Source organism: Lichenostomus cassidix, chromosome 1 (assembly GCF_008360975.1).
Source record: "Lichenostomus cassidix isolate B80296 chromosome 1, HeHo_3.0, whole genome shotgun sequence".
NCBI lineage: Eukaryota > Metazoa > Chordata > Aves > Passeriformes > Meliphagidae > Lichenostomus > Lichenostomus cassidix.
The window spans coordinates 70,034,312-70,059,330 of NC_139479.1; the positions used below are offsets into that span (position 1 = coordinate 70,034,312).

General features: G+C 34.8%; 1 protein-coding gene across 4 annotated transcripts in view; it reads right to left on the bottom strand.

Annotated features, from left to right (window-relative positions):
* Positions 1-25,019, bottom strand: part of TNFRSF19 (TNF receptor superfamily member 19) — a 57,537-nt gene that overhangs the window by 7,636 nt on the left and 24,882 nt on the right. For all 4 annotated transcript variants that reach the window (XM_085062852.1, XM_085062863.1, XM_085062843.1 and 1 more), the window contains 3 exons: positions 22,344-22,429; positions 1,777-1,941; positions 388-513 (listed from right to left, as the gene is read on the bottom strand). In XM_085062852.1, the coding sequence (XP_084918978.1) occupies positions 388-513; positions 1,777-1,941; positions 22,344-22,429 (377 nt within the window). The remainder of the gene's footprint in view (positions 1-387; positions 514-1,776; positions 1,942-22,343; positions 22,430-25,019) is intronic.

Consider the following 25,019-nt stretch of genomic DNA (forward strand, 5'->3'; position numbering starts at 1 on the left):
GCATCTGTTCTGACAGGACTTCACAAAATGGCAATGATTTGAATTGTCCAGGTTGTTAATGTCCTTTAGCATTCATACCACATTCTTAAATACTGTCTGGTAAATCTTTCACACCAATTTAAGTCTCAAAGCCAGATGCAGTGCTAATTTTATCAGAAAGAAATGAGAGAGACAATTTAATATTTTTTTACAAGTGAAGTCACTGAAATGAACACAGGAAAAAACAAAAAAACCCCACCCAAATACTACTTAAAAATCCTTTCTGCTTACTAAGGAATGAGCTGAGGACAAAGGATAGTTTGACAGCATTAGCTCTGTTGTTACATTTAATTGTCACAACTCCAGTGTCAGATAAAATAAAGCCACCTTTCAGTAGACCTAACATACCACATGTCTGTGATGCACTTCTTTGGCACTGGCAACACGTTCTGTGGTCATATTCATTCAGCCGTGGTCTATCAAAACATGATAACTCAGAGCCATCGTAGTGAATGTCTTGTGATCTCAGAGACCCTTTGAACAAAGAATAAAATCTGTGTTAGTGTTACCCTTTTTCCTGCTTGGACCCCTCTCTGTCTTCACAGAATGCAAAAATGTCATTCTATAAAGTATGTCCAGACATTTTCCAATTGAAAGATTCACAATGACCATGTGGCTTCCTATAATGTAAACCACAGATTTTGCAACAAAACCTAGAACAGCTGGTTCAACTACAGCCTCTTCTAGGAAGACATCTGCTCCCATTTTGATGATCTGAGAGTGTATCTTATTCACTGTTACATTTTTGCAGTGTTTAACCATTCTCAGTGATTCCTCTCTGAAATTTTCCAGAGTCAGCTTTCAGCCACTGGGATTTTGTTTACATTATCTTAAAGAGCTTTATATTAGCAGCAGACTTCCTTTAATCTCTATAATTGTAGACCAAGGCAAACGAGTTACCACACTTCACTAAATGAAATTTGAATTCACTATGTCAGAATTTCTCAAAACTCATGTGCTGTAAAGCAAATTCTAGGTTAGGAACAATTCTTACAATGTCTCTTTAAACCTTTTTATTTATGCTTGTGCTGAAAGCAGTGATAACATCAATTCATCCTAGATATTAACTCTTGTTTGGCATCTAGGGTTCATTAGATGCTATAAACATATTTTAATAGAAGTTTTATAAAACTATAAATGGGAACTAGAGTGCTTTTGACTTTTATCTTAATTTAAATTAAGAGGCAGAAAAATGTTTATTATAAAAAAATTACATTTATGAGCTGTTATGGATTTAAAAGAAATTTACAAATCTAACTCTCTTAGGCTTTAATTCATCTTGAATATGCCCATAAAACAAAAACTGTTATGGACAAATCTCTGATCTACACTGGCCACGTTCATTATCTTGATGACCCAATCTGTGTTTCACAATAGCATTTGATGCATAGATCTTTCCAACTGGTATTTCCACATTGACATTGCAACTCTGTAATATCCCAGCTTGGATCATGAATGGTCCAAATATATCTGTGTAGCATCTAGCAGAGTATAGCATGGAATTGTTACAGCTGGATTATTTCTGGGCATTTACACAGCATTTTCTCAGTAGCAGCTGGAACTTCCACACTGGGCTGGCAAGCTTGGATGGAGTCCTGGGCTTTGCTACATTGACCATCTCAATGCTAAAACTACTTGAATAATGTAGACATTTCATCCCTTTACCTACAGAGAAATCTGCCAAACTAATACCATTGTATAAATATTACAAAGAAACAGTAATAACTGGAAACTCACAGCTTGGTTTCTTCTCCATGAACTGCCTCTTGCAATAGATAACGCAAAGGATGAGAAGAGCCAAGAGCACTGTTGCAAGTGCACTGCAAATAACAGCAGCCAGAGCAGTGTCTCGAGGACTGGAAGCAGTTGAAGGGATCTTCACAAGATTTACCTTGGTGGTACCTGAAATGTAATTAAATAATAATTAAGGCAAACTGCAGACATCTCCGGAATACAGTCATGTAAATGAAAGTCGGGGAAACAGAAGAGGTTTGTGGAACAGAAAAAAAGAGAATGTTCCATCTGCAAATGGATTAACATTAGTTGCACATATAAATAGATATGATTATCAGCAACCCCATTATGAAAAAAACCCTTCAAAAAGATATATTGCAAAGTGTGTGATAATGAGTGGAGATGCACACAAACACATTCAGCCTGTCCATGATAATGGAATCAGATCCTCACCATGAAAACAAAGACATCTGGATGTTTCATGTCACATGAATTTAATATGGAGAACATTTCCTAGAGGTGAGAAAGCGATCCACTAGAGGGAGTCACAAATACATGGACTTCCCTAAATAAGGAAACTTTCTGGGCACTGAGACACCCACAGAAGTTCAAATGCTGTCAAAATTATGATTCTGCTTTGTTGCATGTCATGACACCATGGTAATTTCCAAGATCAAACCTAGGATTTCAACTCTGCCAACTTTTTTTACTTCAGTGATTTTTTTTTTAATAAAAGATAATACTGCTAGTCAACATTCAACAGATTGTTTTTATGTCTGTATTAGTAAAGACTTCAGCAACGTTTCTAGCTTTGACAAACATTGTTAGCTTTAAGTGGAAAGTGAAAAATATTTTAAAAGTTTTAAAACTTTAATTACAACTTATTGAAATTATTTTAAATTATGTATTTTGAAATTATTTTTAATCAACTTATGAATTTTGACAGTCCATCTAAGTCCTCCCAAATTCACTGAGAAGAAAAAATAAAACATAGAATAGTTCTATGACAGCAAATTTTTAAGAAACCACAAACCATATTTTACTAACTCACAAAAATCAGTTAATGTGCTTATTTACCCCAGAGGATACTTTGTTAAAACCTAAAGACTATAATATCCTAAGAAATGGTCCATGCAGTCATAAGTTTAAATTGTGAGATAAATGTCTGCCAGAGTATATTAAAACCTCTAATCAAATTGTATATAAATACAATTGTTCAATATCATAACTGCAATTTCATAATGGCAGGAGAGAACTTCCAACTTACTTAGTGCAATCAGTGGAATTGTATTACTCAGGAATAATTTTCTGCAATAATTATGGTATTTCCTCTACACACATCAAACATGGGCACCAAAGGGTTTGTGATACCATATTGTTTTGTTACAATGCCTAAATTGACAAAACCTAGGCATTTTGAAAAATCAACTTAATTCTAAGTCTTTAGACCACGTAACGCCAAAGAAAACATTAACTTCTATGAAATAAAGAATCCAGAAATTAAAATAAATAACCTACCAAATGTATTAAATGAAAACAGTTTCTGTGGCTTATAGAATCATGTAGTTGCTACTAAATGGGGTAATATAATAAGGTGGAGAGATCAGATCATGGCCATTAAACAGAAGAAAGAATGTTTAGTTGCTCATTTGTAGTTTTAAGTTTATAGTTTTAGCAGGCTGCAGAAATTTCTGCATGGTATGCAAAGTTCCATGATATTTGTGATAAGCAGTAAATCTATATAAAAGCCTGTCTATATAGCAATGTGTGCTGGCTTTGGTATGAAGATCAGACTGTGCTCTGGTATCAGGTTTTCAATTTCAGTCAGCTGTCTGATCTAGTCTTTAGAAGGTTAAAGACAGACTGGACAACTATTTAAAAGCAAGACAAAAAACTGATCAGAACATCTTCAAATATTTTTCATATCAATATAGCTATTTGTAATAATTTACCTAAGAGCACTAAACAGTTCTTAGTAATTAGGTGTTCATAACTTGCAAAAAAAGAATTGCCAATTTTGAAAGGAAAAACAGAAATGGTGCACAGGAGGTGAAGCTGCTATATTTTTGTCTCTCTTCATTTGCTCACAAAATATATCTATGTTCAAGTATGGTTACATATTATGTATTCTGGGAAAATAGAAATTATATATTTCTTTAATGCCTGTCAACAATATCCAGACTGGAAATACAGTGATTTCAAATAGGGAAGGCACATTTTAAAATTTATTTTATCCATCTGGCTATTTAAGATTTTTTTTATTTGGCTGACTTTTTTTCACTTGAGAAAGCAATTTTCTATTCCTGAGAATGCCTACCACTGATCTTCACCTTCAAAGAACTTTTTGGAATAGCTACTATGAGCAGTCCATTGTAGTCTAGCTCTAATTATAATGATAGTGATCTTCCCTGCAGAGACCAACATTTCAGAAGTGGATTGCTATTGTAGAAGTGGCCCGTTGGGCATTGCTGAACTCTGCTTTCAGTGTTACTCAGACATGTCTGCATTTTCATAAACTCTTTCTTTTCACAGACTTAATGGTCCCACTTTAGTAATGTAAGGAGTTGCATTTTAAATTTAAACTTGTACTTACATCTATTAGATGATTACATGATTAAATTTAAATATGCAATTAAACACTTTGTGAACTGGATGTGATACATCTGGAAAGCAGGGAGGAGGTGCACACTGTTTTCTGATTCTGGAAAGCATGTGCATGTTACCCATATTTTATTTAAAAAATTGACTTTCTTTTCTTAGTTCCAACATATTCTGAAAATGTTCTAGTGCTGAAGAAAAGCTACCCAAAATATCAAACTGTCTCCTGCATAATTTTGAGCAGTAAACCTAAATACACATTCTTCCCTTAATTAACCAATATTACACTGTAATGGCAATATATGCAAAGGTGTGGTCCTTAAAAGCAAGTGAAGTTTCTGTTAATCCAAGATGGTTAAACAGCAGTAACTCAGCTAATATGAAACATATGAATCCCAGCTGTATCACTAAAATTTCTGCCAATAAGCAGAAGAGCTGAATTTTAGGCCTATTATACCAAAGAGTAATGGCAAAATGTAAAAAAGGCTTCCTTTGTCACTTATTTCATGTTTATTTTCTCCAATTTTTTTTTCAGAACCCTAATTAATTACAGTCTCTACTAGAATCAGCAAACCTAAAAGAAAGTTTTTTGTGGTAGATCAACCATGTGAAAACAGAACTTGCAACATTTTATGTTTCTTCCATGGATACAGGAAATATATAATAATTACTAAAGTTGAGGAGAATAAAATGTGCACTATTATGTTTGGGTTTCTTTCTTAGTATGTCAAGTCAATGCTAACCTAGAGAGTGCTTACTCAAAATAACAAAGCTAATCCAAACTCCACTGACAAAGCAGTAACATGGTAAAATTGCACTGAGTGCCATCTGTTACAATCAGGATTGTACAATCAGTAAGATGCAAAAGTTAAAATGTTAATTCCTGGAATATGAGTATTCCTGGTCAACAGGGGAAAGGAGTATTTGCCTATTACAGAAACTGCTTGCCCATTACAGTGAATGGACCAACTCAGTGGTATCAACCTTAATTTGACAAGTATGAAGGGCTCAGACATACCCTCAAGTTATGCAATTTAACAAGTTACTGCCTGTCAGCTGAGCTGCAGTGGCTATCTGTATGTGTGCTCTTGAGCCACAGAAAAGGCAAGGCAATGGAAGGCAATGTGGCTTACTTTGAAAATCCTTCATTTTGAAAAAAAAAAAATTAAAGATATTTATGTTCACTTAAAAGTAAGAAGGCAGTATGTCTACCTAGCCCCAAATAAGCAGAAGGATGTATATAATTATATATATTGACAATTCAGCTACTGTATGTATAAGATCTGTATATATAAATAAAATACATGTATTTTATATACTACTGAGCATTAACATAAATGGAAATTAAGTGTCCCTGAATATATCTTTGAGTCTTTACAAAGCAGCTCCCTTCTGCTGATCTTTCAAGCAGGAGGTAAGAAACTTTATTAAACATTACTGTTGGAGACTGTGGTAAACAGTGGGACAGAGTCTCCCAACATCTGTAAAAGGACAGCTCTTTGCGTGCATGGCCTACACCCAAAAGTTCATCATGTCAAACCACATTTTTCAAATCTGCTCCAAGTGCTGACTTTAAAGCCTTTAGTCTCCAAGTTAATGCCCTATGACTTTTTTTGTTTTGTTTTATTTTTCTGGTTTTGTTATTTTTTTAAAATAAATGTACCAAAAAGCCCTAGGGGAGAAAATTACTATTCAAGTATTTATCCATTGTTTGGAAATCCTGAGAAATATGCTTATAAATTAAAATCTTTGAAATTTGATTTATTCATTTCCAAGACCATTTCTCTTGCACTGTGTATTTTCACAAACTCCAGCTGCTGACAGCCTTTTATGTTTAAAATGGTAGAACAATTGCACTGTGTATGTGAATTTAAAGTATATATGAACTCCACAGTACTGGATACACACCACAATGTCTGTAAGGCACAGCCAACCTCTGCAACACGTTTTTCTTTTAGCAATTCAGTGATGTGAAATATTGGGACCACCATGGTGATCTAAATTGAACCACTATATGGGCACAAAAGTAACATTGTTTCATACATAAAACTCTCAACTTGGAGAACTGTCTAGCCATGTGAAAATATACTCCATGGGGGTAAAATCTCAGATCATTGCTACCCTCAAATAACCTGAAAAAACCTGAGAGTAAGCAAAAAAAAAAAAAAAAAAAAAAAATCAGAGGAAGTGGGATAAAAATCAGTGTCACTGCTGAACTAGATATTCTACCCCTTACACCCCAACATAACATGACTGGTTATTAATGTGAAAAGACTCATCTCTCCTCCATGAACTGGAAACACCTAGCATGATCTGATGGCACCAAGTCTACGTTGCTGTTAATGACTGTGTTGTCAGCAATTACCTTTCTGACTTCTGCTTCTAGAAGTCAATTCTATGTCTCTGATGGTTGAGGGCATGCAACATCTATTTTCTTGAAAATGTTACTTCCTTTTTAAGTGTTTTCATGTGTTAATATCCCACAAACCTTATGTCAGAACATATGACATTGCTAGATACAGCAGAAAATCTCTTTTTACATCACCTCTAACGTGTATTTTTAATCACATTCTTTGTCAGACACGTTTTGCAAACTAGAACATGGTATTTTAGGCTATTTGCTTGTTCAAATCCAACCGTAGAACGCATCCATCCCACACAGGCTATGAAAGTTTCTTTATCTTTTCAACAGAAAATGACAGCAGAAAGGATCTGCTTTGTATTCTGTATGTGCAGTCCCATTTAACCTTTAGGACTACCCAGTTAGAGAACAAAAACATCCCTATGCGGTATTTGAGTCAGTTTGGTCTGTTTATGACAGTTTCACAACTACTTATATACACACTCTATCACTCTCAGTCCCAAAACACTTACACAAAACATTGCCCACATAAGCAGAGGAGTTTGCATTGTCAAAAGCAAACCATGTTCAGGTGGGCAGCTGCTGCCATTACCCATTTGCTAAGGGAGGAGAGGAGGCCATGTACCCTTTAGAAACTACCTGTATATTCACTAGTTAAATGACAATGGCATGTATATAAATAGAAGAATAAGCCTGTCTGAGGGTTGCCTCTTTAGCCTATAGAGAGTAACCCACTTTCATTAATCAAAAGTATAACTGAACATTGTGAATCCCATGTGCACAGGTTACAGATCTGTTCCAAAAGGTTCAAACAAGCTTTTGCTGTGTGATGAGGCTGTAGTTTGGTGCATGGATTGGTTTTCAGTAGACTGAAACATGACAATGTGGAAAGCTCTATCCTGTGACCATGACTGAGGGCTGGTGGAATAGCTAAGCCTGCCCCTAGGCAGGGAACATACATGCTCTTCCATATCTATCTATCTATCTATCTATCTATCTATCTATCTATCTATCTATACCTATATATCTACATCTAATCTATATCTCTATATATCTGTATCTGTGTATTTGTTTGTATAAATCCCAGTAAAGCAAGAAACTAAATGTAAACCAGTCATAAAAGCTTTTGTCTCTCTCTGATTCAGTGAGAACTGATTACTAACACTTCACTTTCTATCCCAGTTATTTCCCTCCTTGTCCTGGTTTGGCTGCTCTAACACCCAGGGAGTAAAGCAAAAGATTTCATAATGATTGCAAGCCTGTGTCCTAAGTTTGTTGACACAAACATCACTAAACATTACTAATAGTCTATGCAATACATTTTCAAGAACTATAGCTTTTTCCCTTGATTTAAAAATGCTTTGTAAAGGTAACAGTACTCAGCTATATCACTTCTATTTGCAAGCTGTTTTGTCATCAGAATAACAGAGTATGCTGTGATAAATTTCATTCACAAAGATTCTAAAGCTTTAGACAACTGGGATTGTATGATCAAATAAAAAATATACCAGTAAGTGATACATTAAGAAAAACTACTGTATCTGAATATCGAATTAGGTGCAGGAAACATTTCTTTATTTTGCTCAAAAACCAACTTTTGGAATTTGCCCAATAACTTATCTAGTCCAGGCAGCCAGATGTTCCAGCTGCTACCAGAAAGTTCAATGTATTACATTAAACTTAAAAAAGGTTATTTCCAAATTGAGAGAATATATGAGAAATAAAATACAGAAGAATCACAACATTCAAATTTCAGATAATCAGAGTAATCCAATTCACATAAAATATTGATACCATTGTATTTTGGTATCCATTTTGAAGAGTGACAAAAGGACAAGGCTTAAGTATGCAAAAGTTAAGCTCTAAAATCTGTAATTCTAAAATCCAAATCTATCTGGGAAGCTAGAGGCCTGTATTAGGTCACATATTTCCTATAAATTATGAAGAAAAGGTTAAACATAGAAAAGAATCTGAAATATATGTCATGTGAGTAACATAGTTCCTTATGTCACCATGCTCAGCCTAGAGATAGAGAAAACTGGAGAAGGATACTAAACTTTGCTCTTCCCATAAATTACTCAGAGGGAGAGAGGAGCTTCCACCTTCTCCTAAAACTCTATGGAGAACAAAAATCTTTGATCTCATTTTAAAATTAAATTAAGGAGGGAGAAATCACAAGCATGGCTTATAATGCCTTTCAGATGTGACTCCTGAAAGAGGAGGTAATGATGGGGTTTTGCCTTCTGAGAAAGCTCAAGAGCTCTTTGCCAAGAAGTATGAAAGGAAGGCTCTTCTACCACCTTCACAGAGTTTGCTTTAGCCACTAGGTTAGAAGCTGAGCTTGGTAAAAGCTTATTTCTTCTCTCCAGTTGAATTTGCCCAGTTGTAAAGCTTTGGCAGAAGCAGTAAGGGCCCCTCTTTGCACAGCCAACAGTCATGTAAAATGCAGACTGGGACAAAATGAAATAAACTAGTCTTAGGCTGGCTCAGCACTTATGTTTTTCCTGTTTATAATTATGTTTAAATATCACTGAGTTACCTTAAATTCTCTGTAAAGGCACATGTTGGGGGGAGAAATAAGTCTGCACTATGGAAAACAAAAAGTATGTTTATGTAATTAAGACAATTTCATAATACACACCAAGTTGAATTACAATTCTGAATTAATGTTAAGAGTTGCATAACCAACCCGATACTAGTATTTTCTAAGTTTTTAACTTTGCAATATCAGGATCTTTTAAAAACACTTTTTTGGGTAAGTAATATGAAATACATGGGGTTAAATATAAATTTTCAAAATTTTATAGCACAGAGGTTAACACCTTTAGAAGCTGGCCCTGCACCCCCAGTTTATTGTATTAATTACTGCAGATATCATAAATGTTGTGATTTACTGCAAAGAAGTTACCTACAGTGAATCAGTGAGCATGCATATGCAAACTATGTTAGACACGAAAAAGCTGTAGCTTTGACATCAGAAATAATAATAGGTTATGAAAAGCAGTTATTAATTCGCCATTTAAAGCTTTGGGGACAAAGTCAAGTTATACAGAACAAAAGGCTGCTATATACAAGATCCTTGCTTTGTTAAATTACTTAATCTGAAACACAATGTCTCCACTCTTTAACAGAAGTCAATAGGAATTAGCCATAGAATACAAGAAGATATTCTGAAAGATTATCTTTAAAAAGCCAAGCTCTATGAACGAGATTCATCTGACCAAAGCCAACATCTGCTTTGGAGGAAATCACCTGAACTTCCTCTACAGGTGATGTGCAGGGCTGGGGGAATAGGTAGAAATGGGTAGAAAAAGGCTCTTTTAGGGTGTAATTAGACTGATTTGTTTTAAGCAGCTCCTCCCTTGATCTCTCCACTGAATAAAAAGTGAATTTAAGATCACCAGAGATGCAGCCATTATACATATCCACAGTCAAGAAGGTGGCATCCTAATCTGGCTTTGTCAAGAAAGCATGAAGGGTTTTGGGCACCTTTGATTTCCTCTTTTTCAGTTTGTTAACAGATGTTAAACATTTTACATCACTTCCATTGAAAAGATAAAAGTCAGTAACAACTGCAAAAATTATAAAAACTTTTTTACAGTGGCAGAACCCCAGAAAAGTCCAGCAGTATTTAATACCTCACATTCTGCATGGAATATAAAATAGTGTGTAGCAAATAAAGTGAGACATAGAATTACAGGTTTTGCCTATCTTTAAATGAACAAAGGCCCAGTGGGAAATAACATGCAACAATATAACTACAACTTGTATTAGAGTAACTATACATGAGGGAATCTCATTATGGTTGCAGGGCTCAATTCTGGCATATTCTAACTTTAACAAGTTCTTTTAGAGTTTGGACCTTGATTTGTAAGAGACATTTTATTAAGAAGAAATATATTTTTCTAAATTTTTTATTTGTGTTTTTATTTATATAGCAGGGGTGAAAAAAATCTACACTCTAAAAAGTAATTTTCCCCCTTATAATTAATTAAAAAGAAAAAAGGAGTAAGATCAGGTTTTAGGGAGTCAGACACAATCATTCAATGTTGAACTGCAGTTTTCATCTAACCTGATATTGGCATCTAGACGAAATTCATAACTACAGAAGACTGAAGGTCTAAAGACAAAGTCAGAGCTAGTTCCCTTAGGCCCTCTTTCTAAAACAAAGCCAGAAACACAATCTCCTGAGAAGTAATTATTCTGAAAAGGCTTGAAAGACTGCTTAGCGTTAGTCACTGAAGCTTACCTTATCTGGCTTGCCTGAACTCTTGAGGTACCTAATTCTCACCACTGATTGGGAGTTTGGTCTGACAACTTCAGTGCTAAGCATTGACTTTTATATGCCCAAATTAGGGTGCATAAATTCCATCTTACATTTCCACATGCAGACAGGGTAAGTATAAATTACATTCAGTAATACGCACATAGAATCATACCACTGGACTGAAATGAAACTTTACTAAAACTGGTGGACACAAACCTTTAGGCAAGAAAGCTCTAACAAAGAGCTCTTGTTTTTAGGAAACAGTCTCAGGCTATACCTCAAAGGCACACGACACTGCCCAGAATAACAAGTGAGATTACGCTATCATCTTTGTAAAAGAGGATTTTGGCAGTGCACTGCTTTAGCATAAGTGAACCAGTAAGAGTGAGAATGTGTGAGGTCCATCATCCAAAAAATTAAAGATGAGCAAAGCAGAGGACAACAATTTGAAGGATGTAAGTGAACAGTAAGGCATATAAGGCTGCTTCTATAAGGGTGCTTCCAGCTCATAAGGTGCTGGTTTATAATGAATTATTACTGCTAAGGTCCTCAGCACACAACTCTTATTTTAAGGCTATTGCATTTTATCCTATTTCCAATACCTTCCAGTCTTCGAAATAATTCCAGTCCTCTGGTATGGTATTTTAGTGTTCTTTTGCTTGACAATGATGTTCTTAATAGAGAGTTGGCAGTATGGAAAGTTTGAGCCTAGATGGATTCCCCATTTTCTACTGTATTTTCTTAAAAACAAGAAATTTAAGAGGAGCACAGCCTAAGTATTTTGTAGCCAAACAACATAGAATCATAGAATCCTTAGAAGCTGAAAAATGCCTTTAAAATCATTGAGTCAAATAGCACCCACCAGCACCAAGTAAAACAAAAACCCAAACACACCACTGTGCATTTGTCTAGCAGTATTTTATATTCACATGCCAGTCACAGTTTGGACTCTGTACTCAAAGCTGTCACAGTCAGCATGGATTTATACCAGAGGTACCAAAACCCAGTGCTGCTGAAGTGGTGCTAATGCAACCATTCCCAGAATTACCTGTGCAATTATGAGAGAGAAATTTGGACCTGAATGCATCTTAAAAGCAAGTTATTAAATTAATATATTTAAAATAGTCTTATGCTTCTGTTTTTAGAAGTTGCCAAAAAAATACTGAATAGCTGCAACCACTACTTAATTTCTTCAGATTACCCCTAAAAACAATACAGTAAAAGTTTGCTGAAAAAAACCATTTTGCAGCTTTACTGCAATGCATGCAATCCTGGAATAATTTTGCATAACCTAATGGCCAAGTGAAATAAGAACCTTGAAAATCCACTCCATACAGCAAACAGATAATTGCTTATAGCCACTGCAAGCCTGGGCTGAATGGCTACCCGCATTAGTAAGTGCACATAAGAAAAAAACCATAGGAAATAGTACTTATTCACTACAGGTCACAGATTAGCCCCTTCTCTGTAACTCAGGAATTTCAAGTTCACTTTAATCTAGTGTAATTGAGCTAACCAGCTCTTACATTAAAAAGTAATGATTAAGTTAAATTTCTTGCAGACATTCTGTACCTAAAACAAACATGCAGTATGCCTCTGGCAAAGAAGGATACTAATTATAGGATTGACTCATAAGATGAAAGGTTGCACAAGTTACTACTAGAAACTAAAGTATGGTAAGCTGCTTTGAAAAAACACATTGAAATTCTCATACTCTGCAGTAGAGAATTAAATTTTCTAACTGTACTTAACAGTGTCAAGAAACAAAACTATACTTGCAAACTGCTTGTTCATATTTTAGATGTACAAGCTAGAAGTGAATACAGTGATTACTTCATCATTCTATACTGAGGATTTTTAAAACTGTAATAAAGAAGCGAGCTCTACAGTGAGTTTTTACTACAGAAAAACATGCAAAATTAAGTACTTTAGGTCATTCTTAACTTTCTTTTGTTATATAAAACATGTTCTTAATATGGATATTTGAGGATTCATTGCTTGACTTCATTCTAAATACAATTCATTCCCTGATTTAACAGGAATCATAAAAGAAACACACCTTCAAGGGTTCAGATAACTGTGGGGAAGGACATGCAATTTCAAAAGTAGTTTTGCATTTCCAACTGAAGCTTTCACTGGTATTAGCAAATAGAGTTGCCAGCTCTGAATTAGAACAAAGATACAAAATATGCCTAATATGTTGTCATCAACTGGTTAGATACAACATTCTGAATGCCAGACGGGTATTGCTTATGTGAACTCCTATTATCAGCTGCATGAGCTTGTGATGTGAATTCCTGAAATAAATGAAATGTAATTCTATTTATTTTAAAAATCACATGTTGACATTTCTACTTTCATTTTAAGAGACACACTTTCTGTAATATTCTAGTAAGCAATAAGGAATGTATTGTCAAAGTATACTGTGCTCTCTCCAAAATACATTAATACATGCTTTAGTAGGTAAAAATGGATTACATATAATTACTGCAATTCTCGTGCTGAAACTAGAGAGCCAAGGCCTCTCTGTGAAATTCAGCTTGGTCAAACACCACATCAACTTCATCTACTTAAAGCCTTACGGGATTATATTTTATCATATACATTTAATATATTACATTTTCAGCAATTATGAACAGTGTTGTAAAAAGACATTTCTATTCCTAATTTATTCTATGATATCCATCTGGATTATGGAAGCCATTTACATTACATCTGCTCACTCTGACACTCATTTAATATTTATATTGGTAACACCTTACTAAGTAGGGACTGCTAATAATAATCTAGATCTTATATTAGAATGGATTATTTTTTAAAGTTTCAAACTTGTAGCATTCAAATTTTTCTGTTCTTTCCCCCCTTTCTTTTTTATTATTAGTCATAATAAATGAGCACTTTCAAGAAGTCCAGAAATGCAGATTAAAAAGCAGAATAATTGAAACAGAAAGTCTGACCCAGTCACATGTACTTTACACACATGAAGCAGGATGTAGAGAGGAAAGCTGAGTTGACTAGCCAGATAATAATTTAAATGGAAATTCATTAATTTATAGCCTGAACTTTATTTCAAAAATACAACTTGAATTCTTAACTATTTGATCAACTCCTATTCAAGAAAAGAACAGTCTTACAGGTATACTTGCATCAGGATACCAAAGAGGAAAGATAGCAGATATGCTCTTCCCCTCATTTTGAAAAGCTGTGAGTATTAAATTAGAATTTATTATTTAACCATGACTAGGCTGCAGTCAGAATGTGAAAATTATAAACAATGTAATTATCTCAACAAGCAATCTTAGAGCTATTGAGCTGTATAGCAATTTACTAATTTGAGAAGGCATGAAACTAGGATCGCAAACAGGCCTGGATTTGTGTGAAGCACTGCAGCACCTGGGCTGCATGCACAGTGCTGGGAACTCACCTCTGACAGAACACACTGGTGATGTTAGAATTGAAGAGTAACGGCAGGGAGCCAACACACAGTGAGTGCATATGGTAAGGGAGGAATTCGGGACTCAAAGAAGCCGCCAAGGACTCCTAGACATTATCCCAACCTGCTCTGCTGAGTGTGGCATCAGAAGTCACCACGGAGTGCCACTTGGGACTGTTCAGAGATGAGCAACTATCCAATAACTTGTAGATCCTGGTGGCTTCAGCACCAGCTGGGCACGTAACTGCTCAGCATTGCAAAAGTCTTTGGATAACCACTGAAGGGTACAAAGAAATTTGTAGGTGCCTCCTTAAATTCCAATTCCATTACCTCTTGGACCAACTGTGATAGAAAAAGGGGTCTGTATTCTCCAATTATTCACCTATTTAGAGCATCCTACTTCCTTCCAGGGCAGTCAGGGCAAAGCAGGCAAATCACAAATCTTTTGACTTAAGCTAAAGCTGCAATGTGTTCAAGCCACCTGGACCCCGAATCAGTGGAATACTCCTGGACCATAAGAAAAGTTGTAGGTCCCTTGGGCTTTTAAGTGGTTGCACAGTTAGGCAGCTGTCGAGTAGGACAGCTGGTAATGAAATTTTGGAGTCACAGTCCTGGCCCTATTTGAATATTTAAGCCTTGTGCACCTCTACTTAACAGGGCTAACGTTACCTACACAAAGATACTCCTAAAGCATTCACCACTAGCAGAATTCTTTCAGTTTGTAGCTTGAACTAGGCTACTTGAAACACACTTAGTGAAATAAAATTTCACTGTGCAGAGAAACCCAATTTAGATTTTAGGTAGCAGGCACAAAATAAGGACCCTGCTTACTGTCCCTATGAGAGCTTCAAAGATCAAGAGATTTCAAATACTCATTAGTAGAGGTTACTAGAGACTTAAATAATAAATCTTTCATATAGAGCAGACATGCTATACTGAGTACTTCTGTTCTACAGAACTTACTAGTAAGTGAACCAATTCCTTGGAAGAGCCCTCACACCTACAGTTTTGCAGAGTTAAGCTGTATTAGATGTTACTAGAAATCTTTCTGATAAAACAAATTTTCCAATGTAAAAAAATAAACGGAATGGTAGAAAACATTTAAGGATAATGTAACGAAGTGGACAAGAGTTTAACAGTTTATACTGACTGGATGCCCTGAGAGCTTTGGCTTCAAAATCTTGATTCCTTGGTAAAGTGTCTAGCTTACTAAACAGAAGTTCTGCTGGGTTTGGGAGTTGTACCTCCTTGCAATGTCATTTCAATTCATAAGCTAAAATTTATTCTATGGAAAATCTGTGTTTTTTTTGTTTTGTTTAGGCTTTTTTTGGTTTTTTTTTAATAGGAGTAGACAGGATAGTGAATAGAAATGAGGGAAACACTTCTGACCATTTCTGTCTACTAACCATAATACATATGTTGTGGTAACAAGCTACATAATGAAGTACTTCTATACATATAGGCATAGAAATGAGAAGTATAGGCAAGGAAAGTTGGTGAGAGAAAGTTGGGGAAGTTTTAGAATGTGATTTACTGTGAAATGTATCTAAATTTCCTCTCCATTAAGTAACATTTTAGAACTATTACTATTTTAACTCATTTTAGTGGTAACATTTCTGGTATTAAAGGTAAGAAAAATCTGCCCTCTCTTTCTTTGCAACTTTTTTAGAAGAGGAGCCCAACATATAAAGCAAATTCAGAACAGTAAGAAAAGGAGCTGTTTGACTCGAAGTTATACATGAACCCCAACGGATCAGAAGCATCTCAATTATCAAGGACAATTAATTGAAATCATTTAGGTTTTCTAGGTTAACTCTCTTTATCTATGATGAGGGAAAGAAATGAAACTGTAATAAAACTTTTAAAGACATGAATAGCAATTGCCATCTCTCTGAAACACCCAGTGAAATTTGTTTCAGACTTCCTGAAGATAAGTTACTCTACCATCAGGTCACATATGGAAAATATCAGACTGACTTACTACATTTATACAAAAGTGTACATTTCAGTTTTGAAATAATGAGAAGGTAATGTCTCGGTAATAAAACAGTGTTGATATTTATAAGCTAGTGATGCTATTATCTGTACTTAAATTAGCTGTCACTGCTTTTGACTTTTGTGAAAGGTTTATACAATATTCCAGCTGCTTTCTATCACAGTGTTCAACATGGCAAAGAGGATTATGAGAGATGAGGTCAGGTAACCTCAAATCAGAACAAATACTGAAATAAGAAGGAGATATATATTGGAACAGAACCAAATAATTAAGAATAGTTTCACTTGTTATATGCTTTCAGCTGCCAGTTGCCTCATGTGCACTTAAGCAGGCTTCCTTCAAAGGGTGCTTTGCATTAGCAACACAAAGTTTACTGTACAAAGCAACCAAGTAAAAATTACAGAAAAACTTAATTGCTGAAAAAACATTATCTGAAGCCTGACAGCTTTAAAATCACAAAATTCTGTAAACAGAAAGAAGAAAGTTGACACAAATAAATTAAAATTCCACTATATAAACAGTGGAACTAATGTGGAATTGAATGTCATCCAAAACTTACTCTCCAGTTAAAAAGCTGTATTTATGTTTAATGAAATAATATTAAAAGCTTCAGCAAAGTTGAGACAGTGGGATTTTTTTCTCTTTTACCACTAGTGAAAGTATTTTACAGAACATACATGCAAGCCAGCAAGCTTCCAGCTCCCCCCATACAAAACAATGTACGTTATAACCCTGCAGACTGCAATTTCTAGCTTTTTATGTTTTTTGTTCTGATGTTTAGTCTTTGCATACCATCAATACCCATTACACTCACATGAAAGTTTACAAAGTCACAGATCCTAATCTTGTTAATCTAAATAAGCAGTTTTATATGAAATCTTACTTTTCCTACACCATCTACTTTTAACACCAGGAAGAAGGAAATAACACCAGACTTTAACCCTTACATAGTACTTTTCATTAGTGAAATAACATACTTTGTAGATTTGAAGATTGAGACTTAGCTCCAGGACACTTATTTTTAGTTCTCAGAAAAAACAATACTATAAACATACAAAAAGTAACTAATAAAAAATCTACAGAAGAAAACTATAAAGGGAGCTTTGTGATCAATCTTAGTTAAGGCAATCAGAATGTCATAGGAGTTCTTTAAAGGAAAAAAAGTTTAAAGCAGGTTAGATATGGATGCCTCATGAAAATGTAATGTTTTTACATTTAATGATCTTTATGTATTTGTCTCAACAAGCCAGAGTCTTTACTTTTATTCCTCATCTTAGTAAAAAACTTCATTTTCCAGTTTGAGACATTCTTTATAATTGAAATCAACATGGTTCGTGGCAAAAAAAGTAGCCATTTTAGACCTGAGTTCCGGTTTATTTCAAATGCACATGATGTTACAGTCTAACTGCAGGTATTCCTACTGCTGTGACTTATTCAACAAAACATTTCTGCTTCACTGAAGCAAAGAATGTATTTATTTCCTGGAACATGTAGAGGCTAGTTTCCCAAGCTCCACACGGAATGGTATCTCTCCCCCATCCCATAGCCCCCCAGCTTCCCATGCTCCTTGATCTATGCCATGAAGACAAAGAGAAGTAGTCCTGGAGAAGGAAGAATGAGTTTAGCTGGACAACTTGTGTGTTTTTTTATGGTATAAAAATTAGTATTTTTATCAATTTAACAGTGTGATTCTAGAGAAAAAAAAATACAAGTCTGTTCTTTTTGGCTGTAAAATACTCTCCTGTGCCTAGGTGTTAATTTCCTCTTTTCCTTGACTCTCACCATTTATTCCAATTTAACTATTTGTACAGCCAAATTCTATGCTGAATTTGTAGGTAACAGGGGAACACCACTGATTGTATATTGATCCAGAAAGGAACAATAATATAGAAGTTTTAGGAACTATTTTTGTAATACATCTCAAAAAAGTTCCATGTCACAGGCTCTTCTGCTTCGTACAAAGTCTGTCCAGAAACCAAAGGATTCTTGTGATTCTGGTGCTTTTCTGCATTTTGAGTTGAACAATATAAAATGAACCACTTGTAACAATAGCTGACACAACAGTTCTTTGCTTTAATTTTAATCTGCCATCTTCTAATGACCAAAAGAAGATAAGAAGTATGGTTTCTAATAGTGTTTATTTTGTTTGTTTGTTTGCTAAGACAGACTAGCTGAAAACATAATGGTTGTTCTAAGAAAGCAATGGTATCTTTGGAAAGTCTGCTCCTCACCTGAACCGTTCCCACATCTCTCCTTAACTTGTGCCACCACAAGGGTTTTGAGGTTAACAAGCTCCTTAGATTTAAAAATAACCGTAAGAAGAGCGTTATTTTAATTCTTTTTCTATCACAGATAGATTCACAATCTAGCTTACTGAACAGTTTCAGTAACAGTTTAAGCATAACCTTTGGGAAAGCACAACACTGGCCTGAGCAGACAGGAGAGTGAACTCTGCAAATCTAAACTGGTACTAAGAAAAAAGAAGCATTGAACCATATCAACGTCACTGTTTCATCACTGTTGGACAGTCTATATTACCTTCTATTTCAGAATTTACTTCTTTAAAAGATTTGGTTTCCACTCTAATTCCCAGTTCAAAGGACACATTTTCTGTCACTCAGATGAGAAAAAAAAATGTCGTCAGGTGAGAGAAATGTCTTCAGTTTACGAAGTGAGCTTAAATTGCAATTTTAAAACATGCTTTCAATTCTAATGTTTAGATGCTGACCCTATACGCAAGATTGGTATTTACAGTTTATTTACCTGAACTAAGTAAATTAAAATATAACTATATCATTGTGTATTTAATTTTCTGACATTTTAAAAGCACACATAAGTCATTGTGTCCTCCATTAAAGTTTACACAAAAGTGATAGCAATTCTCCCAGCCTCTAATACTCTCTTTACTTGTTCATTATAGAATCCTTTCAACTTTGCCTCTAGCAATTCACAAACTCATTTTTTTCATGAGTAAATATTTAAACCAGATCTGTTTTAAAATGTCTACAGAAAGGAGATAAAAGCAAGTATTTAGATTTATAGCTAACCGGGTAATAATCAACTGCTACTAGAAAGAACTTGATCCATGTCTCAGCTTTAACATGAACCTGTAGTCCAGGCAGGGGGCTGTGAGCCTTTGTGCCCTTATGGTAATGTTCTTAAGCAAACAAAAGATTGCCACACACCTCAGAGGACAATTAATTCTTTGAAACAGGACATTTAAACTTTTCCTTTTCATCTGTAACGTAAGAGCTAGCTGCACTAATATTTGACTTTCTGTTTCACAGTGGAAAGAGAGAAGGATAAGAAAAGCAGAGAATTAGAACTTAGTTCTCTAATCATTGAGAGCTTGTCCCACACACTAATGGTCTGTCTCCACTTAGCTTCAAGTAATGCAATCTTAACTATCAAAGTATATCCATTATTGAAATAAACCACTAACATTTTCAGCATTAGGTGCAAAATGTTTGCTTCCACACACCATCATTTATGCTTCCTTACAGAATCATGTTTTTGACTTGGACTTAAATTTCCCTCTTTTTGATATTAAGTAAAACTCAGAAGTACTTCAGTTCATTTCAGTACTGTTGTAGGAATAACCTCCAAGGTTGCTTGAGAAAGGCATGTACACTCTCCAAAACTGAGGTGGCTGATGTTAGAACCTGAAGAACCAACACACAAATTCTGAACAAAAGCCTTCTGAAAACCACAGCAACATATGGCAACCATACTTCATGGTAGGATTTCTGTTATTAAGGATTTTAATTGGTGGTTAGTTTGTAAATAACAAACATTTTGATGATTTCAAACCTTTTATTATTGCTTCTGTAAAAGTAAAAATACTTGTCACTTCTCACAAATTTGTTGTTACCACTTCTGTTATTTAGCCAAAGGTGTTGTCCCAGACATGAGAGTAGGGAACAAAACCATCTCTAATCTGGATTTACCACTGCAGCTTGTGCCAGAGAAAATGCTTTTCTCCATGGGGTTGCCTGTTGTCCACTTAAAATGAGTAATAGCTTCCTAATGGTTCCGTTTAGGATCCAAGCTTAGGCTCAATTACAAAGGCCAAATCACTATAAACTAAACAATTCTGAGTTATTTCAGAAGACTTAGCAACTGTTCTTTCATCACCTTTTCAAAATAATAATTTGTGACTTATAAAATACACGTCACTTATTACAGTCCAAACTGAGTGAGAAGGGAGATAATTTCTCCTTCCCTGTCTTTGATTGTGCTAGAGACCAGAATTCATGTTTGAAGAGCACACTTTCTTAGAAGGGAACAAACAAAAGAAAAAAGACACATAAAATGAATTTATGAGTTAGAGATCCTCCATTAGAATAACATTGTTGCACTTTACATTTCACTAACTTCCTTTTTTTGCAGATAAAAAAGAGAGTAATAACAGATGAAGGGGATAATACTGAATTTGCCCAATTGAAGGAATTAAAATACATTTACATATGAAATGGCCTGCTTGTGTTCAAACTCTGTCTAGAAATAACTTCTGTAACTCATGGGATTTGAGCGATTTACTTCAGCAAGTCAAGATCAGCATTTCATTCTTGGCATCAAACCTGACAGTGTTTGATATGAAGGACATACTTTCTAAACCCTTCTAAGATGCCCTCTAGACTACAGAAATAGTTGAACATTTTTGAATTTACGTTCTAGGCTTATGCTATACATGGGCAGAAGTTACTGTTGCAAACACTGGAACTTAATTTTACCTACACTCTTCACAGAAATCTGATTTACTGGCTTTGAATGTTGCAGTCCTTAATAGTAAAGGTTTTTATTAATGTGGAAAATGTCTGAAAAATTGCTTTCTTGAGTTTATTACCCAAAAGGCCCTACAACTAGAATGGAAACAAAAGAAGGAAGTTTGGCTCATTTGAATAAAGGCTGCCTAAGCAATTTATGAAATGCTTAAGAATCCTTATTTCACTGAAGTTAATACAACATAAAACTATTGAAAAGTATGGTTTTAATGCACAATAGTATATGCTTGGTTCTATTTTAATTTTATACAAGTTAAAAAAAGAAAGGATTTTTATAAGAAACTGTGAATTTATTAAAGTAGCATAAAGTATTTCAGGAACTTGAAAATTTGTCCTTTCTATAAACAAATGTTTCTGTTTGAACTAGGGGAAAAAACTCCGAAAATGTAACTTCACAGTCACAGAAACAAACAAGTAAACCCAAGGTCTTCCACATAATTATCTTGAATCAAATTTTCATTTTATAAAGTATTTTTCATTTTATAAAGTAGATAGAAATAAACACAAAAAGAATAGTTCACTCTTTTCATTGAATTAAAAACATGATGGGGTGTAGACCATCAACAGTCTTGGAAGAAGGGTAACAAGGCTTCTGCTGCAGAATAAAGAGGTTCTCTCCTTTTGAAGAGACTCTAATTCTCTCATTGGCAAAAAACAAACAGAGAAACCAATTACTTATTTCCTTCTAACACTATATAGGACTATAAAGTTATTTATCTAAATTGTTTTCTCTCACTGTAATCTTAGTATAAAAGTTATTTTTAAAGGTATCAACAGATACCTTTTTGGGTGTCAGGAAAAGATACTACCCTACCTGATAGTTGGAAGAGGGTCTAGGAAGATTGCCTTTCTTTTGGCAATAACACAGAAATTAAAAAAATTATCAAACAGCATCAGAAGTGGAGTCAAGACTCCCTGAACATGTGGTATGACAGGAATGTGTATCTGCAAGGGACTGGCTATTTGCAGGAACTTCTCAATGATAGTACTGGACCTGCTGAAATGTATTAACAAAATCATTTACTAACAAGAAAATGAGTTTTAAAAAGAGTTCATAACTGTGGCTGTCATTTTTTTGGCCAGGCTTTAAAGTTAAAGATAAAACACTCCAAAGCAAAATCAGCACTTACAGTGAGGCTCATATGGAGGAGGAGGATCACCACAAGGAACACATTCCATGTCTTGAAAGCCTCCAAGCTTAGTCTTCCTATAAAATCTATAAGATAAAAGAATGGGATGGGAAAAAACAGTTAATCAAAGCCAGTTACTATTCCTCACAAAATTAATCAAGTGTTTTAACAAAATCTTGTATAATTGCTAATTTTGTCAATCTGTGTCTCAATGCAAACTATCAGGAAATACAAGAAAATAAAAGTAAAGCACAGTAGATATTAATTACCAGTACAAGAGCAGATCTAAAATAAACAGGAAAATTTCTAAGTCTGTTAGTCCAAATGCACAGTCACTATAATCTTACATTCACACAAGAAATAAACAATTCTGAAGATTTCAGGCAGAAATCAAGATCCCATTTTCCACACAAATCACAACATACATGACATGCATGAAGAACCTACCTTATGCAAGCTTAGTTACATGTCTAAAAAATGAAAGTGAAGTGATTGATCTATATATATATCAAGGTATATTACAAGGTAATTATCACCTCTAACAATATATATGATGGGCCAGATGTCAATGACACTTTATTCTAAAAACCCTTCAAGAACTTTATTACTGAGTTTATGCTCGAAGACCTTACTGACTATAGTGACTGGCAAAACCCTATATTCCTAAAGCAGGGAACAAGAGTAGCACCAAACAAAACCCCAGAACTTTAGAGTGCTGTATTTCAAATTTTTATGTATGACATCCTCTAAAGAACTTACCTACAGCTGCCTAATCAAGTAGGTCTGTCTGTCTTTCAACCATTCATTAGTACTAAGAAGAATTAGTACTAAGGATCAGCAGCAGTTGCCTGTTCAAGATGAGTACATGAATTAAGTGTTTTCTGTAGTGGCACATCAAATACAAGGTACTAACTCTACTGATCTTATATTCCTAACACTGCAAATGTCATTAAAGTATGAAGTTTTTATCAGCTTAAGCAAACAGCTTTCCAACTGCTCAAAAAGCTCATACTTTAACAATGTGAACAGAAATAGACCCATAGGCTGCAAGAGTGAAGGGGTCACTGTGATCATTTACTCTGAACGAAATGTGTTAATATTTGTTTTTAGCTGACATTCTCACTGTAGGGTTTTGAAGCTGAACAATAGAGAATGGCATGTTGGAAACCCATGCAAAACAGAAATAAGTAAGACTGCTGAGTGGTAAAACAACAGCTAAACTATTTGGTTCGGCTAGCTACTTTCTCCATTCATTTAGGCAGCATCCAAACTAAAGGACAGGTATGAATGGCGGTGTGTTCTAAGTTCTGTTACCCAAAGCATCCAGACCAGATGTCCCATGACTACCTCTGCCATGACCATGACTTCCTCCCTCCTCTTGTTTCCAACTCTGCTGCCAGAAAATTCAGGTCGTGGAAGCAGCTCTCATTTTAGTACATACTGAACACACAGCTCTCATTTTGAGACATACTCAACACACCTATCTAGGATGCATTCTAGACTAGAATACTGAGAAAGTACTCTCAGGTCCTCCAGTTTAGATTTACCCTTAATTCATGTTTTAACGTGGCTTCTTTTTTATTCCTTTCTCATCTTCCAAAATTCATCTTATATTGTTTAAACAAGAAGAAAATCTTCTCCCTGATGACAGCCAAGTAAGTCCTACAATATATATATGTATTAATATGAAATAAGAACATAAATCAATTCACCATGTGGCTGCAAGTAGTATCAAAAGTGATTGTAACATCTATAATGCCTGGGGCTGCACCTTCTTTTACAGTGACTTAAACTAAGATTAGTTACCAAAGCTTTTCTAAGTGTTTTTAAATGAAGATATTTCTCCACTGGCTTGAGAAGGAATAAGGACAGGAGCATTAACAGAGTTCAGGTATTTGATAGCTGATATAAAAAAAAAAAAATATATATATATATAATAAATAAAACAGCTGACATATAGATACTAAACAAATGTATGAACTTTTAAGCATGTCTGAAATATATACTCTGAAAATACAAAGGCTGTTACAATTGCAAATCAGTTCTCAGACTACTCCTATCAGTTAAATTACCAGTTCAAAAAAGCAACAGAAATGTTTTTATACAAATTCATGGCAGGTGTTTATAATATCGGAACTTGGCAACAATGCACAGAAAACCCTTTTAGACATCTTTAGATTTAATATTACAAACAGAGAAAATTAGCAACAGAGGTTTGGGATGACAGGACAACAAACTAAGCACAGCTCTTGATTTATAACAGCAGTTTCAGCAAACAATTCATTCGGATTCATTTATGATTCTCAGCCAGGATCACGCTTTATGAATTTTTTAGGAAGGAAAGGTGAAGGAAAATTCAGAGAGTAAACCACAGCCACTGCTTTTGACCTGAAAATGCATGTGTGTGAGAATTATCAGGTATTGACTTAAGGAAGGGAAAAAACCCAAGCAAATAATGTCACTGTTTTTGAAGAAGGCAGCTGTATATGTTTCTAAATGTTTAATTCTATATAACAATGAACTAAGTCACCAGTAACACTGTTTTGAAGTATTTTGCTCAGGTGCTCTACAGACAATACTCTTATAGACCAAGTAGGTAATTATCAAGCCATTTTTGTAGACAATTATTACTGCAATTCAGAAATTATGTGTTCAGATAATACAGTAAGGCCAAGA